At 38.3% G+C, this 18,628-nt stretch overlaps 3 protein-coding genes across 3 annotated transcripts; all 3 read right to left on the minus strand.

Moving 5' to 3' along the window:
• Positions 1 to 4,781: 4,781 nt before the first annotated feature.
• LOC140173686 (uncharacterized) lies at positions 4,782 to 10,439 on the minus strand. The gene is made up of 3 exons (XM_072198200.1): positions 10,102 to 10,439; positions 9,423 to 9,672; positions 4,782 to 5,309 (listed from the first exon to the last, which is right to left on the minus strand). Exons 1-3 carry the CDS (start codon positions 10,437 to 10,439, stop codon positions 4,782 to 4,784), a joined length of 1,116 nt encoding a protein of 371 aa, XP_072054301.1.
• Positions 10,440 to 13,483: 3,044 nt separating this feature from the next.
• LOC112805637 (uncharacterized) lies at positions 13,484 to 13,984 on the minus strand. The gene has a single exon (XM_025847993.1). It carries the CDS (start codon positions 13,982 to 13,984, stop codon positions 13,484 to 13,486), a length of 501 nt encoding a protein of 166 aa, XP_025703778.1.
• A 33-nt stretch (positions 13,985 to 14,017) lies between these two features.
• On the minus strand, positions 14,018 to 14,956 carry LOC112805638 (uncharacterized). Its single transcript, XM_025847994.1, has 2 exons — positions 14,612 to 14,956; positions 14,018 to 14,563 (listed from the first exon to the last, which is right to left on the minus strand). The coding sequence occupies exons 1-2, from the start codon at positions 14,954 to 14,956 to the stop codon at positions 14,018 to 14,020; spliced, it is 891 nt and encodes a 296-aa protein (XP_025703779.1).
• Positions 14,957 to 18,628: the final 3,672 nt, after the last annotated feature.

Below are 18,628 nucleotides of genomic sequence, written 5' to 3' on the forward strand. Positions count from 1 at the left end.
GATCTTGGCCCAAGCCCAGAGACCGGAGATAGATTGATCCAACTCCGAGAACTTTGCGCCATACCGAGACAAATTCGAATCCGGTCATGTCGGAGATTTTCCCAAAAAATAGGAAAATATAGTTATAATAATTCATAAAGATCACCGACCAAACAAAAAATCAGAAAGGTTATTGAATCAATCAAATTAAATATTAAAATAATTCCAGGTACAAAAAAAAAATATATATTATAAAAGTTCGATAACTTTGTTGATAGGAAAAACACTATTGATATACAAACTGTTGTGATAAGAATGAAATGGATACCCATCTATAAATTGGGCAACTAATCTTTCTTATATTGAAAAAATCACTTTTTAAGATTGTTCCTGCCTGGTTGTGGCCGAGCTATAATTCGTCTTGATGAAGAGGTTGGTCGACCTTGTCAATGAATCACGATATATCCCGACCACCAAGTGAAACAAGAGGGGGAGCACCTGCAAAAAGCACTCCGATTACTTTCCTTTATAACTAGGAGACGATAATCGACCGTTTTCTCTTGAATTGATTATTTTTTATGTAACCGACCAAAAGTCATTTATCGCCATAAAATCGGCGGAGTTAATACATCGGTTATAAGGAGTCCTACTGAGCTATAACTCGTAACCGATACGTAACGATCATATCACAGCCCCCAAACTTAGCCTGGACTTGAATGAAACAGGTTGAGCTTTCAATTTTATTTGACCGAGTTATAGTTCGGTATGAGGAGCCCCCAGGTCAACTTGACTCATTATGCATAATAATACATTCACAAGTATAAATTATTATTGAATTAGAATAGAAAAAGCCATGATGACAGATATTAATGATTGTAGTGTTTTTCAATGTAGGGTGCAAGTTCCTAAGTAATCTTGGAACCGTTCGAAGTGGGTTCTTAATGAATGGTTGTGATCTTAACCTGAAACTGAAAGGGTTTCATTAACTTAACAGTCAAACATTTATTTTCAAGTTACATTTTCGTAAAGGAAAGAGCTGCTGCTTTAACTGGTGTTGCTCTCAAAGAGTTTTTAGAATGAGTAAAAGAAGTTAGTAACAATATTCCTTTACCCCTTATGTTTTCTAGTTTATGGTTTCTGAGAAAAGGATAATGGGTGACAAAAAGGCAAAGGCTTCACCTAAGGTTGAAGACGATGGGCCGTATGACTGGGTCGACGCTGATGTGAAGATAAGGGCTTCCCTTTTTATTGACAAGGAAAGTGTTGAGGAGGTTAATCTGGCAACGATAGTTGATGAGCGGATAATTTATACGCTTTTTGGCATTGTTTTTAGTATGTTTTTAGTATGATCTAGTTAGTTTTTAGTATATTTTTATTAGTTTTTAGTTAAAATTCACTTTTCTGGACTTTACTATGAGTTTGTGTGTTTTTCTGTGATTTCAGGTATTTTCTGGCTGAAATTGAGGGACTTGAGCAAAAATCTGATTCAGAGACTAAAAAGGACTGCAGATGCTGTTGGATTCTGACCTCCCTGCACTCGAAGTGGATTTTCTGGAGCTACAGAAGTCCAATTGGCGCGCTCTCAACGGCGTTGGAAAGTAGACATTCTGGGCTTTCCAGCAATATATGATAGTCTATACTTTGCCCAAGATTTGATGGCCCAAACCGGCGTTCAACGTCACCATCAGAATTCCCAGCGTTAAACGCCGGAACTGGCACAAGAATGGGAGTTAAACGCCCAAACTGGCATAAAAGCTGGCGTTTAACTCCAAGAAGAGTCTCTACACGAAAAATGCTTCACTGCTCAGCCCAAGCACACACCAAGTGGGCCCAGAAGTGGATTTTTATGTCATTTACTCATCTTTGTAAACCTTAGGCTACTAGTTCTTTATAAATAAGACCTTTTGCTATTGTATTTTCATCTTGGTAGCTACCTTTGTTCTTATGCTATCTTAGATCATTGGGAGGCTGGCCATTCGGCCATGCCTAGACCTTGTTCTTATGTATTTTCAACGGTGGAGTTTCTACACACCATAGATTAAGGTGTGGAGCTCTGCTGTACCTCGAGTATTAATGCAATTACTATTGTTCTTCTATTCAATTCCGCTTGTTCTTGTTCCAAGATATCACTTGTTCTTCAACTTGATGAATGTGATGATCCGTGACACTCATCATCATTCTCACCTATGAACGTGTGCCTGACAACCACCTCCGTTCTACCTTAGATTGGGTGGATATCTCTTGGATTCTTTAACCGGAATCTTCGTGGTATAAGCTAGAATTGATGGCGGCATTCAAGAGAATCCGGAAGGTCTAAACCTTGTCTGTGGTATTCTGAGTAGGATTCAATGATTGAATGACTGTGACGAGCTTCAAACTCCTGAAGGCTGGGCGTTAGTGACAGACGCAAAAGAATCACTGGATTCTATTCCAACCTGATTGAGAACCGACAGATGAATAGCCGTGCCGTGACAGGGTGCGTTGAACATTTTCACTGAGAGAATGGAAGGTAGCCACTGACAACGGTGAAACCCTACATACAGCTTGCCATGGAAAGGAGTAAGAAGGATTGGATGAAGACAGTAGGAAAGCAGAGAGACGGAAGGGACCAAGCATCTTCATACGCTTATCTGAAATTCCTACCAATGAATTACATAAGTATCTCTATCTTTATCTCTATGTTTTATTCATCATTCATAACCATTTGAGTTTGCCTGACTAAGATTTACAAGGTGACCATAGCTTGCTTCATACCAACAATCTCTGTGGGATCGACCCTTACTCGCGTAAGGTTTATTACTTGGACGACCTAGTACACTTGCTGGTTAGTTGTGCGAAGTTGTGTTTATGCCATGGTATTGAACACCAAGTTTTTGGATTCATCACCGGGGATTATTTGAGTTGTGAAAAGTATTGATCACAATTTCGTGCACCAATAGTGAGGCCTGGTTTTCATATTGAACTGATGCCATGTAATCGCATGGATCATGTTTTTTATAGAAAGAAAGATTTTGAAAACTTTTTCATGTATAGCTGTGTTCTTGAAGAATTGTCTATTAAGTTGCCTTTTACCAATTTTGAATGTGATGTGTTAAAACAGATGAACTGTGCACCATTTCAAGTTCATCCTAATGGATGGGCATTTTTGAAATGTTTTCAAATTTTGATGGAATTTCTGGGGATTGTTCCTGAACTAGAATTGTTTTTTTCACTTTTTCAAGCCAAAGGTGTCTGGAAAGGCCTTTGGGTTAACTTGAACAGCACTCCTGGGTTTTCTGTTTTTAAACTTTACAAATCTTCCTTCAAAGATTTCAAGAAAATGTTTTTCAAGGTAAAATCTGTAGAGGAAGAGTTTCCTTTTTACCTAGACGAACATCTCGGAGAAAAATTTCCCCTTTACTAGTGCTGTCAGCCTAATCACATATTGAGTCCTGAACTTATAACACCTCGGAACGAATGTATAATAAGCTTTCTGATGAAAATGGTTAATCGGGGTGGCTTAATATCCGTATCTGTTTTGCTATCGTGGGAGGAAGACAGGGCGTCTGTTTTAAAGTATTTTGGTGAGGCACAACTGTTTTATTTTGTTTGGTGCTTTATGCTAATACTTATCTAACTTTTTCTCTTCTCTCTTTTTTAGCTGGTAAGTATCCTGCAGTTTCAGCATCAACCCTAAGGGCTCGATTTAGGATGAAGAACTTTGAAGGGTCTTCGTCAAACCCGGAGAAGGTGGAGGGTGAGGCTGAAGTCAATCAACCGCCACCGAAGAAAAAAGGAATTATTTTCAAGAAGAGGAAGTCTGACTTAATTAATGTGGACGAAGGAGATAATGTGATCCAGCTTAGTGAGTTGGCGAGTTTTACGGTTAAACAAGAAAAACTGCACTTCTTTGAAGAAAAGGGTGATGGGTCATCAGTATGGGACAAAAAATTTCCGTTTAATATCGTGGCCGACGAAGTCGTTCAATCTGCTTCGGATATTTCTCGTATTGAGGAGGTTGGAGATGTTGGTATGAGTGAACAAATTATTGAGGTGACCTTAAAGTTAAAACAGATCGAGACTAGTCGTGAAACTGAGATCCTTGATGCTTTTGCTGAGGGCTTTGAACGTGCCCTTATCCAAGCAAAGTTCCTTTGCCCTAAAGGTGATTTTACTGCTGTGGACCCGAGTAAGATAGTTCGGGATGGTCATTTGGTTGATGATGAGGAGGTTCCAGAGGAAGGGGGTGATAACTTGGCTGATTGAAAGTGTTTAGCTTTATGTTCAACTTTTGTGATTTTGTAATAACTAAGTAATATGAAAAACTCTGTAGGAGCTGTTTATTTTGAATAGGGCATATGGGATCCCTTTAAGAGCTGTTATAATCACTATTTGTTTTGTAACTGATGCAATTCGGATAAATTAGGATATATTTGTCTTATACTTTGCATATCCCTATATTTAGGGTCTGATTACTGATGAGAAATTATCAGTTTTGATCGCGAACGTACGATTGATGTGGCTTTGGGTTTAGATAATAATTGTTTACTGTTGTGGTAGGAAGTGATCCATAAGAAGCTCGCCTCAGTTTAGAGCAGGCAATATAGATAGTAAGAAAAAATGATTCTTATTGATATGTAGTACCTTTACAAATTTAATTAGGTACGCTAGCCTCGTTAAAACCTCCTTGAGAAAAACCCAATTTTAGGAAAAATCTAAGGTAGGAAAAAGAGTACCTGCATTCTACAGTATTAACTATAGTATTGTTTCAAGGAATTAATATTCCAAGTTCTAGGTAGTATCGTACCATCTAATTGCTCCAATCAATATGCTCCTCTGCTGAGCACCTGATGAATTCTGTAAGGGCCTTCCCATGTCGATGCGAGTTTGCCATGCAAAGGTGGTCTTCGTGCTACCTCGATTTTCCTCAATACCAAGTCTCCGACATGAAAAAATCTCGGTCTCACCCTTTTATTATGGCGCTGACCTATTCGCTGCTGCAAAGTCTTATGACGAACAGCCGCTGTGGCCCGCACCTCGTCAATTAAATCAAGCTCGGCTCGCCGAGCATGATCATTATCCTCGCCTTGTGTTCTTAAGGAGCCTTGTGATATTTCAATTGGGATCATCGCTTCCGACCTATATACCAAACGAAATGGTGTTTCTTTAGTTGTTGAGTGTATTGAGGTATTATAACCCCATAAAATCTCTAGAACAAGCTCAGCCCATAGTCCTTTAGCGTCATCGAGCTTCTTCCTTAAAGCCTGGAGGAGGACCTTATTTGCAGCTTTGGCTAAACTGTTGGATTGAGGGTGCTCTACCGAGGAGAAATGCTGCTTAATCTTTAAATTCTGTAAAAAAATCTTAAAATTATGGTCGGTAAACTGGCGACATGTAACAACCCTGGTTTTCGAATACGCAAGATCTTTTCTGAAAGTACGGAGAACTTCGGAGGATCAGTAAGGGGAGAAGCTCTGATATATCATCAAGTATATCAATCCTCATTGTCATTATGCCATCTTTAAGTTAGAACCTTTTATGAGGCAAGCTCGATAACGTAGTCACGAAGAACCTAGTTTTTGAACCGTATCGGTTAGGAGTTTTGATCCGATTTTTCGTAAATAGTCTCAGTTTGATGAACCGGACTCGATTCATGAGAGAAGAGGGATAATAGGGTAATATTACCATTATATTAGTATTAGAAGCTTCTTGAATAATATTATAAGGTTACCTGGTCAGTTTTAGTTAAAAACAGAAAATCGGTTTAACCGGGTTCACAGTTTACTGGTGCAGCTTAGCACCAGCACTCTCTGATGACTTTAGCAATGCTAAGGCCTCATTATACATATTTTATTCTCATAATAAATATGTTACTAGTGTCATTTATGCTAGTAGCTCAGAAAATAATTTTTAGAGATATTTTTACAAGTGTTCCGATACACATAGTTTTAGTAGTTATACACCTGAGATATTTTAATATTATTTTAATCTACCTCCAAGCCAACCAATTACAACTCACCCTACACCCCCAAGACACTCCAAGGCTGGTCATTTACTCCCTTTTGGCCAAAAATAACAAGAGAGAAAAGAGAGAAACTTTCATGAACACTTAATCTTCAAAGCTTAATTTCTTCTGAACTAAAACTCAAATCAAAATTCCGATTTCACCAAAATGATCCTCTCTTATTTCTCTACATAACCATGTAACTTATCACCGCTGGAAATAAGGTGAGATGGCTGTTCCTTTCCTCTTTCAATTTGGTTTTCAAGGAAACATGTTTAAACAAGTGTTTTCTTGATGTTCTTCCTTAGATCTCTTGCTTAGCTTGACTTGTGGGCCAAAGATCTTTAATTTCCTGCACATTTAAGGTGAGGATAACCTTCCTAAGATGCTGCTGAAGTTCGTTTAGTTGATGGTTTAGAGTTTTAAAGTTGTTTTTGATGTGATTTAGGAGGAAAAAGTGCTTTAAGAACACTTCAAAGAGTAATCGGATTTGGAGCAGCAAATCAAGGTAGGGTTTGACGAATTTAATCTTGATTGATTGTGTTTGAGTTGTGTGATTATGATATGGTTTGGCTGTGCTTGAAATTGATTGTTTGTATGAGTAATTCTTGTTGAAATTTTGGTGAAAATTTGATGAAATTTGATGAAATTTAAGCTTTAAAGTTCATGTTCTTGAGGCAGCTGGAAAAACGAACCCTAGAGCTTAAATTGAGGTTCAATTTGTGTTAACATCATGTAGAAAATATGGACTTTTAGTGGCTGAGAATTTATTTTGAATTTTGGTAAAAATCGGTTGCTGAAAAGACTGAAAAAGGGTAAAAATAGAGAAAGAATCTGAAGAATATACGAAGAACATGAAGAACACTTTGAGTGTAATGAAGAACAATGAAGAACAGGTTTTAGATCTTAGAAAGGGCAAGGAAGTAATTATTTTGGTGTTTGAGGGGTTATTTGGTAATTTCTGAAAATTAGGGTGGTTAAAGTAGAAATATTAAAAGTTACGGGTGGTAAAAAGTAAATTTTAAAGGTTAAAAGTAAAAGGTAACGTAATTTTCAAAAATTAATAATAAAATAATAAATAATAATAAAATATTAAATAATAATATTTAATTAAAAATAATATTTTAATAAAAATAATAAAATAATACGGAAAAGGCAGTTTTTCTGTAAAAGCTTTAGAAAGACAATTTTAAGCGCAGAATCTCATAATTACCTTCATAAAACACTTAGGGAGTGGAAAGAACATATTAGTGAGGCAAAGATAAATGAAAGATAAAAAGTTAAAGAAAAGATAAAAAACTAAAGAAAAGTCTGTAAAGTTTTAAGGACAGAAAAACAGACAGAAATTAGTGAATGAACTAGGGCAACATAGTTAGTCCTTGAGTTGCGAATAGGGTTAGGTATTATATGAAAAGTTAAACTGTTTCAGTATAGACTTAATGAACCTATACTTGGGACAGGGTAACTATTCATATCGAAACATAAGCTTTAAATACATACGTTAAGCAGAGAAATCAGAGCAGAATAGAAAAACCCAGAGAACAGAATAACTAGAGAAAAGTAAAGAGATAGAGAGAAAAAGAGTAAATATAGATACAGAGGAAGAGTAATCAGAGAAAAATAAAGAGATATAGAGAACATAGTAACCAGAGCAGAGTAAAGAGAACAGAGTAACCAGAGCAGAGTAAATAGATACAGAAAATAGAGTAACCAGAGCAGAGTAAAGAGATACAGAGAAAAGAGAAACTAGAACAGAGTAAAGAGATATAAAGAGAAGAGTATTATAATAAAGAAATATTTATATATATATTAGTTGCTTGATGCAACCCAGAGCTATATATATATATATATGTATGTATATATATATTAGTTGCTTAATGCAACCCAGAGCAATATTTATCTATATATTAGTTGCTTGAAGCAACCCAGAGTTTCTGTAGGGAAACTAAGTTACCTACAGCCATTTTCTGCTTTCCCAGAGCATAGCAGAGTATATATATATTTTCCTGCAGTAAGCAAAGGGTGTCTCAAATGAGCGGCTATATTATATGCGCATTTATTTAGGAACAGAAAATCGTATTCGGAAAATCGGGATTACTCGTGACCGGATAAATGTCGGAATTGCGGGCAGCCAACCGACACATGAGCTCATGGCCTGTACTAGGGCTAGACATGCATCATTCTTGTCTGCGCATCACTCTCTGTTGCATTTCTTTCTGTGTGTGTTCCATTTCTTTATGTTTGTCTGCTTGTATGCTATTTCTGTGTTTTATTTTCTTGTATTCTTTTGTCTGTGTTCTGCTTTCTATTTTCTCTATTTTCTCTATTTATCTGTCTTCTGTTTACTACTTCTCTATATTCTGTTATTCGTCTGCCAAACAACACAGAATTAATGAACTTAACTAATAACCCCAACCCTACTAAGAACTCCCCAGTTCTTACCCCTTCTCTCCCCCTTCCCCCTTCAGATGGAAGCATGAGTACCCTTCCGTAGTTCGCTGACGACCGTTTACAAGAAGAGGATTCCGCTTTAGGTAGTTTTCTGAGTCTAGGGTGAATCTCGTTCTCTGTTTATATGTATATACTGCGAGATCAGCCACTATCTACACCCTGTTTGTACGTGAACTTTAACCTAAATTCTATGTACGAGACTCCTGCTGTGTGGCTACTTGATGAGGTACCAGAGAGACGTCCTATAGCAATGTCTGATCGTGTAGAGGAGTAGTAAATTATGTTCTACCTTTTGACGACATTCCACCTGACTTGAGTTTTGAAGGCTTAGAACGTATTTTCCGTCACTTTAGTAGTTTAGAGGGACTAGGTGAGTATAGAGTCTAGGCTAGCCTGGGTGCCAGCTTAAGGACTTCTTGAATAGGTCAGGGCCTGGGATGTTGTATGTATATATATGTATATAGATATTATTTAGCTATATCTAGGGGTGTTCTAACTAAAGATCTTTACTCTAATAAAGGTTGGTTCACGGAATGTTATCAACTGCTTGAGATGTATTTATGTATGGTTGTTTATAACTATTTTATCTGTTATTACTTGTGTATTGATTATGAATGATTCTGTTTGTTAATGCAAACATTTTCAAAAAAAAAGTACCTCACGAAATAACTACATTTTTAATAACGAATCAGGCTCATATAATAAATAATAGATAATAATTAGGAAGACAAGTTGGTAACGCTCAGTTTTCGGTATGATCTAGACATACTAAAAATTGGGTCGTTACACGACCATTGTCAGTTATGATGTGATGAGGTATACCAAATCTGCAAATTATCTTTTGCCAAACAAGTGATATCATTTGTGCTGATGTAATCCTAGCTAGGGGTTGAGCTTCAATCCATTTAGAAAAATAATCAATTGCCATAACTAAATATTTTACCTGGCTTGGGGCTGTGGGAAAAGGTCCGAGGATATCCATTCCCCATTGATTAAATGTCCAGCTTACCTTTGACTGATGCAAATTCTCGGCTGGGATGTTAATAATCGGGGCATGTTTTTGGCAGTGGTCGCAGGTTCGGACCTTTCGTTGATTGTCTTCCCATATGGTCGGCCAGTAAAAACCAGCACGAAGGATCTTTTGTGCCAGACTTCTTGCTCCTGAATGCATCCCACAAATGCCTTCATGAACCTCAGCTAAGGCTAAGTCGGCCTCTGACCTTTCTAAACATTTCAATAATGGTTGAGAGTAACCTCGCCTATACAATTTGTTATTCAGCAATGTAAAGAAAGATGCCTGTCGCTTGAACTTTTTTAGGTCTTGGACTCTTAGTGAAAGTTCTCCACTTTTAAGGTATTGAATGTATGGCTCTTGCCAACTACCTTCATTGTCTATATGAAAAATGTCGATTATATTTATGCTCGGCTCATGAAGGGTGGACTGTAGAAGTGAGGCAGTATGTGACTGAGTGGTAGCTAGCCTTGATAGTATATCTGCCCTGTGATTTTGATCTCTCGCTATATGGTTAATTTCAATTTTTGAAAAATGATGCATAAGGTCTTTAACAATAACTAAATACTTTGATAAAATTGGGTCTTTGGTTTGAAAACTCTGATTTACATGTCGAACAACTAACAGAGAATCACAATAAACCTGTAAATTAAGAATATGTAATTCAATTGCTAACCTGAGCCCAACGAGTAGGGCTTCATACTCAGCTTGATTATTGCTAGCCTTGAATGATAATCGGAGAGAATGTTCAATAACAACCCCTTCAACACTTTCCAAAAGTACTCCTGCTCCAGATCCATGAGGGTTTGAAGCTCCATCAACAAACAACACCCAGCTCGTACTCTCTGTATCCGAACTTGGTCCAGTGAACTCAACGACAAAGTCGGCTAAATATTGTGATTTGACAGATCCTCTAGGTTGGTAGTGAATATCAAATTCTGAGAGTTCAATGGACCACTTGATCAATCTTCCTGCAAGCTCGGGTTTGGCGTAACGGTTGAGAAGTTCTGACATTGATTGTATGGCTCTAAAAATAGGGACGGAGCCGTCTTGCAGAAAAAACAAGTGCGTACGCAAGCTTTTCTAACCTCAGATAACGAAGCTCGACATTCTACAAGGATTTGCTTACAAAATAAACTGGCTGTTGCGTTTTCTCATTTTCTGTAACAAGAACAGAGCTAACCGCCATATCAGTAATCGACAAATATAAATATAATGGTTCGCCGACTTTAGGTTTCTGTAAAACAGGTGGTCTACAAAGAAATTTCTTTAAACTTTTAAATGCCATTTCACAGTTTTCATCCCATTGAAATGTCTTATTTTTCTGCAAGCACTGAAAAAAGCTGAGGGACTTGGATGCCAAGCATGGCAGGAATCTAGATAATGCTGCAACCGCCCTGTTAATCACTGGACCTCTTTGATGTTTGTGGGACTATTCATATCAAGGATTGCCTGACATTATTCAGGATTTGCCTCAATTCCTCGACTAGTAAAGATGAAGCCGAGGAATTTTTCTCCCCGAACACTGGTGGACGAAATTGTGATCATCAACAATGGCTCCAAAGACTTGGTGCTCTCAAACATGAATCACACTTAGTCACAACTCCGCACAACTAACCAGCAAGTATACTGGGTCATCCAAGTAATAAACCTTACGTGAGTAAGGGTCGATCCCACAGAGATTGTTGGTATGAAGCAAGCTATGGTCACCTTGTAAATCTCAGTCAGGCGGATAATAATTGATCATGAGTTTTCGAATAATAATAAATAATAAACAGAAAAAAAGATAAAGTTACTCATGTAATTCAATGGTGAGAATTTCAGATAAGTGCATGGAGGTGCTGTGTTCCTTCTGAATCTCTGCTTTCCTACTGCTTTCATCCAATCCTTCTTACTCCTTTCCATGGCAAGCTGTATGTAGGACATCACTGTTGTCAATGGCTACATCCCATCCTCTCAGTGAAAAAGGTCCAAATGCTTTGTCACGGCACGACTAATCATCTGTCGGTTCTTGATCATGTCGGAATAGAATCCCTTGATTCTTTTGCGTTTGTCATCACGCCCAACAATCGCGAGTTTGAAGCTCGTCACAGTCATTCAATCACTGAATCCTACTCGGAATACCACAAACAGGGTTTAGACTTTCCGGATTCTCATGAATGCCACAATCAATCTAGCTTATACCACGAAGATTCTGATTAAGGAATCGAAGAGATATGCGCCCGGTCTGAGGTAGAACGGAAGTGGTTGTCAGTCACGTGTTCAGAGGTGAGAATGATGATGAGTGTCACGGATAATCACATTCATCGTGTTGAAGTGCAACGAATATCTTAGAATAAGAACAAGCGGAATTGAATAGAAAATAGTAGTAATTGCATTGAAACTCGAGGTACAGCAGAGCTCCACACCCTTAATCTATGGTGTGCAGAAACTCCACCGTTGAAAATACATAAGTAATGAAGGTTCAGGCATGGCCAAATGGCCAGCCCCCAATGTCTAAGATTGCATAAACTGATCAAAGATGTCTAATACAATAGTAAACTATGCTATTTATACTAGACTAGCTACTAGGGTTTACAGAAGTAAGTAATTGATGCATAAATCCACTTCTGGGGCCCACTTGGTGTGTGTTTGGGCTGAGCTTGATCTGATGCTTATCTTGGAGTTGAACGCCAAGTTGTAACGTGTTTTTTGGCGTTCAACTCTGGTTCGTGACGTGTTTCTGGCGTTTGACTCCAGAATGCAGCATGGAACTGGCGTTGAACACCAGTTTACGTCGTCAAAACTCGAATAAAGTATGAACTATTATATATTGCTGGAAAGCTCTGGATGTCTACTTTCCAACGCCATTGAGGGCGCGCCATTTGGAGTTCTGTAGCTCCAGAAAATCTATTTCGAGTGTAGGGAGGTCAGAATCCAACAACATCAGTAGTCCTTTGTCAGCCTTCTTATCAGAGTTTTGCTCAGGTCCCTCAATTTCAGCCAGAAAATACCTGAAATCACAGAAAAATACACAAACTCATAGTAAAGTCCAAAAATGTGAATTTTACATAAAAACTAATGAAAACATCCCTAAAAGTAGCTGGATCCTACTAAAAACTATCTAAAAATAATGCCAAAAAGCGTATAAATTATCCGCTCATCAAACACCAAAGGCACATTTCTCCGTATTGAGTCTCATGTTATAAGCTCAAAACTGGCCAAAAATTTCAGCAAGGTCTTCAATGTGGGAGTGACCGACCTTCGTCTTGGCAACCATATCGTCGACATATACTTCAATATTCCGACCTATCTGCTGTTCGAAGACCTTGTTCATCAGCCTCTGGTATGTTGCACCTACATTCTTTAAGCTAAAAGGCATGACATTATAGCAATAATTACCATATTCAGTAATAAAAGTCATTTTTTCTTGGTCTGATGGATGCATAAGAATCTGGTTATAACTAGAGTATGCATCCATGAAACTCAAGGTACCATAACCACAAGAGTTATCTACTAAAGTATCAATAGAAGGTAGAGGGTAGGACTGTTTAAATAAGTAAAGTCAACGCACATGCACCATTTACCATTATTTTTCTTTACCATAACGATGTTAGCCAGCCAAGTCATAAACCTGATTTCTCGGATGAAATTTGCATCGATGAGCTTTTTGGCTTCAGCCATGGATGCAAGCCTTTTCTCGGTTCTGAGATTTCGCTTTTTCTGAGATACTGGTCGGGCTGCTGGGCTTATCATCAGTTTATGAGTAATAACAGATGGATCAATGCCTGGCATGTCTCCAGACGTCTAAGCAAATAGATCGGTGTTTTCTTGTAAAAAAAATCCACGAGCTTCTCCCTTTCCTCATCTTTTACGGAGGCTCCTATAAAAGTAAATTTCATCGGGTCGTCCGTTAGCATAAGCTTTGTTAGCTCTTCATTTGGCGAAGGATGATCTTGAAAGTCGGCTCTGGGACCAAGCTCGGCCAGTATTGGCTATTCGACATTGATAGAGTTTATGTGTCGCTCGCTACTTCTTTTGATAGGTTTTAGGCTTGTATTATAACAATACCGAGCTTCTTATAAGTTGCCGTGGACCGTGGCCACAATATTATCCTGCATAGGAAACTTGACACACAGATGAACTGTGGATACAATTGCAGTAAATCTATTTAAAAAAGGTCTTCCCAAGATAAGGTTATAGGGACTAAAATAGTCAACAACAAGATACTGGATATCATGTGTTTTAGATAAAGGCTGCTCACCAAGTGTGGTTTGTAACCACACTGAACCCATAACTGGAATGCGTTCTCCTGAGAATCCAACCAAGTCTCCTACAGATGGTTGCAAAATGTTAGTACTTAGCTTCATCTTTTCAAATGTAGTAAAAAATAATACATCAGTGCTGCTGCCTGGGTCTAGCAACACTTTCCGAACTATTAAGTCGCCCAACTGGATGGAGATGACAACAGGGTCATCCAAGTTGGTGTCAGTGCAACTAAAATCGGCTGGGCAGAAGGTCATCTCCGAAATCTCCTGCACTGGTTGAGGATTGTTGGTGGTATCTCCAAGTGCCAACATGGCCCTGTACGTCCGCTTTCTTGCCGAGCTTGTTTATCCACCCCCAGCATAACCGCCCGAGATGCAATTGATTATGCCCCTAGGTTGAGCAGGGGCCTTTTCCTTGTCCTTTGATGATGGTCCTGCATGGGACAGATCTGAAGTAGGAACGGTTCTTTTCTGCATATGACCTGAGATAAACTTATCAAGATGTCCTTGTCTTGCTAAGCGCTCCAAAAGGACTTTTGTGATCACACATTCGTTGGTTGTGTGACCATACTTCTGATGGAATGTGCAATACTTGGATTTGTCAACATTCTTCGGCTCGGGATAACTGCCAGCTTTACGAGGAGGTTTAATCAACTTGGAATTCAAAATTTCTTTAATAATGTCGTCTCTTTTCACATTAAACTGGGTGTACGTCTCATAACGGGGAGTGGGTCTGAAACTCTTCTTACTATCCCGAGACCTATCGTCGTCTTTAGTAGTTGCCGACTTTTCAGCCTTGCGAGCCTGGCGAAGCTCCTCAATATCAATTTGTCCTTTGGCCTTCTCTCGAAACTCAGCTAAAGTCTTCGGCTTGGCTACTGCGATGGCTTCCTAAAATTTTCCTGGTCGAAGGCCGCTTTTGATGGCATGCAGGTGTACTTCAGGATGAAGATCGGGAATTTGCATGGCTATCTTCGTAAAATGGGTAATGTAGTCCTTCAGACTTTCTTGAGGGCCTTGTTTAACAGTCGTCAAATAGTCAGAGTCATGCAAATATATCGCCGACGCTGCAAAGTGATCTTCAAATTGCTTTGCTAACTCCTGGAAACGTGAAATTGAATATGCAGGCAAAGAGCAAAACCAGTCAAGTGCAGGACCATCTAAAAAGGACGGAAAACAACGGCATAAAATAGGGTCAGATGCACTGTTAACAATCATGATAGATCGGAATTTTTTGATATGCTGCTTTGGATCCCCTAACCCATTATACGGAGTTAAAGTCATTGGCAATGTAAATTGTCAAAGCAGTTGAAAGTTCATGATGTCAGCTGTGAAAGGTCCTGCCGAGTTGTCGGGCTCATCTTCCTCATCCTTGGGGGAGGTTTCGTCATTATGAGGACCCCACCATCATCATCCTGAGGAGTCTCCGAGACATGCGTCGGTTGGGATTGATGCTCGTCATTGGCGTTCTGTTCATGATGGTTATCATTATGTTCAAGGCGAGCGTTGGCTATTTGCTGAATTTGTTGCTGCATCCTTTGATTTTCCTCCGCCATACGTTGATTTGCCTCAGCCATGCACTGATTTGCCTGTTGAAGCTCGGTTACCATCCGAAGGAGCTCGAACAGAGTCGGAGGAGGTACATCAGCCATTAACAGATGCTAGGGTATTTGGGACCTGTGAAGAAAATTTTCTACACTCTCGGCCCCACGGTGGGCGCCAAATATTCCTGCCTAGTTGTGGCCGAGCTATAATTCGTCTTGATGAAGAGGTTGGCCGACCTTGTCAATGAATCACGATATGTCCCGACCACCAAGTGAAACAAGAGGGGGAGCACCTGCAAAAAGCACTCCAATTGCTTCCCTTTATAACTAGGAGACGATAATCGACCATTTTCTCCTAAATTGATTATTTTTGATGTAACCGACCAAAAATCATTTATCGCTATAAAATCGGCAGAGTTAATACATCGGTTATAAGGAGTCCTACCGAGTTATAACTCGTAACCAATACGTAACGGTCATATCAAAGATAAATTCAAAAATAATGAAGATTGAAAATGAAAACTTGTTATTTGTATAAATAAGAGAAGCCACGCTTGAAACAAGACGCAACAATAATACTCTTCTCTTTCTCTATATATTACTAATATTTCTCTTCTTCTCTCTTTACGTTACTATATATTTTTTTGGTGACTTTTACATTACTATATATATATTATTAAATATATTAACCATCTATATTATATTGAGATAATTATATTAGTGAATATTAATATTAAAGTTATCTATTTACGCTTTTGTATTTTATATCTATTTCCTCTTTCTTATTTATTTATTTTACAACACGAACTAATATATTTTGGACTAATAAGAATATTAAAAAAATTCAATAATATTATTAGTACAATAAACATCATTAACACCCGAACTAATAGGAGTGACAAAGTAGGTATCCCACCAAAATTTGTCCAAATACAGTCTATCTTGCCAAATTAATATGGGTCAACTCACTACCTTGCCTCATCAAAAGGCGACTATTGGCCTGCCTCTCTTTTCTTTTTTTGAAAAAATCCTAAAAAAATACAATTCTGCTAGGAAACCAAGAGGGGGTCCAGCCAACTTCTTACCAACTCCTATTGGGCTGGACCCCGAAACCCTTTTCACCATACAAGCAAGAAGCAATATCCCAACTTACCCATAATGAACAAAATTAACCCTAGCTAAACCTCCCTTTTTCACCGTTTCACTGCAGCAACATCTAAAACCATCCAACAGTAGCGATTCCTAAATAGGTTCGACGTACGCCTTTCTCATCTGCTGTCAACTGCTGCAACGCCTCCATCCGTCCACATGCGAGTAACCGCCGGTGTTGGAAGCTCACCCCAGACCACCGCAACGCCTCCATCCCGACCATATGCTACCAGCCGCTTTCATCAGAGGTTCGGCCAAACCACCGCAGCGCCTTCATGCCGCCCACGTGCAAGCAACTGAAGGAGTTTAAATCTCACTCACAATGCACCGCTGCTGCTGCATGTTGTTGTCGCAGTGCCATTGAAGCTTCTCTTCTCAGCCGGACAACTCGACGCTGGCTTCCATCTCTGCTCCAACGAATGCCACGTCAGACTCCTCTTGCTCGCGTCGTGAAGCCTCACCTGAAAGTACTAATAATTTAGTATCTATTCATGGGTGTTACTTGATTGATTTTGGTATGAGAAAATTGGTTGTAAGTGGATTTTGTATCAGATCATATGCATATAATGACACACTCATATACAATGAATTTTTTTGTTGGATGTTGCTACTATCTAAGATTAGAGGTTTGATTAAAGGAATTAAAATGGATTTCCTGCGAAAATAGCTGTTTTTTTTACTAAGATGGCAAAATGGCGAAAACACAAAGTCCCGAGTCCGGTGGTTTTCCCTCGGAATATAGGTCCCTTTACTTGTTCAACACTGGATGTTGATGTCGTTAGGGATCCTCTATTGCTGAGATGCATGTGCATAGAGATTAGATGTTACTGCTTTGTTAGATTGGACTGTATTATTTGTGATAAGATTCTTTGACTTTGCAACAAATAAAGGGGATGGTGTTTGTGGGTTATGTTCAATGTGGGTGGTTTGAAATTTAACTACACATTTGTGAGTGAGAAAAATCATTGGTTCAAAATTTTCACAAAATAATTCCGTGAAAGTATAGATCCAAACCAACAGGTAACTCTCAATCAACATTTAATTTGTTTGTCACTTAAGTCAAACCAATAAAAACTGAGAGTATTTAAATATCGAGTCGTCTGTCAAAGAAATTGCAGGGAAGTGTGCATATTATTGGTTATGAGAATTTATGAAATTTTTAGTACGATGAACAAGAAATGTAAATGTGGAAGAAAGTAAAGATCAAACAAAGAAATCAAATGCTAAAAACACTCATGGCAAGGATTAAGAGTCAAGGCTTTCTATCTAGATCATTGACCACAACATGGTAATTAGAAAGGGTTAATTCCACTTAATTTTCCTTTAACATCGGAGGGTGAAGTCAAGTGGATATAATTGATCCTAAAACCAACTAACAACCCTAAATTACCAATCACACTGGATATCAATGACATCAAGGAACCTAAGTTCTCATTCTCAAGCCAAAAGTGCTAAAATCTACTCTAAAACCAAACCAAACATTTTATTAAACACTTGGAAGGTACAAAACAAAAGCATGGTAAATTACAATAATAATAAAATCTAAAGCTACCAAATACAAGATAATAATAATAGCAACTCAATTAAGCAACAATAAACATAGAAACATCAAATTACATTGAATGAAAATTAAAATCAAGGGTTCATAAGATCAAAAGCAACAAAATAAAAGAAATAACAAGTGAAAGTAAGAGAACAAAGATGTAATAACAAAAAATTACAAAGAAAATTAAATCAAGACACGTATCAAAACCTAAATCTAATAGAGATTTAACTAATCTATCCTAAATTTTAGAGACAAGAGAGAGCTTCTCTCTCTAGAAATCTAACTTAAAGCATCACCAAAACTATATTATGACTACTTTGTTCATTCTTCCTTCAATCCCTGGTTCAATAGCATAAAAAATGAGTTGGATTGGGCTCAAAATGCTCCAGAAATCGCTGGTCACGTGTTGCCTTAAGTGAGTCACATTTTTTATATTCCGCATATGCGGCACTTTGGCTGCGTACATGGACATCTTAACACACATCCACCATAGATAATTGTATATCATTTTGAAGCCCCGGATGTTAGCTTTCTAATGCCACTTAAACCGCCTCATTTGGATCTCTATAGATCTATAGATCAAGTTATGATCACTTTAGTACGAAGAGGTCAGGATTGACAACTCTACAAATCCTTCACTTCTTCATGAACTTCTCCACTTTTGCATGCTTTTCGTTCATCCTTCCAAGCCATCCTTACCTTCAATCACTTAAACAA

This window comes from Arachis hypogaea, chromosome 6, assembly GCF_003086295.3.
Source record: "Arachis hypogaea cultivar Tifrunner chromosome 6, arahy.Tifrunner.gnm2.J5K5, whole genome shotgun sequence".
Lineage (NCBI taxonomy): Eukaryota > Viridiplantae > Streptophyta > Magnoliopsida > Fabales > Fabaceae > Arachis > Arachis hypogaea.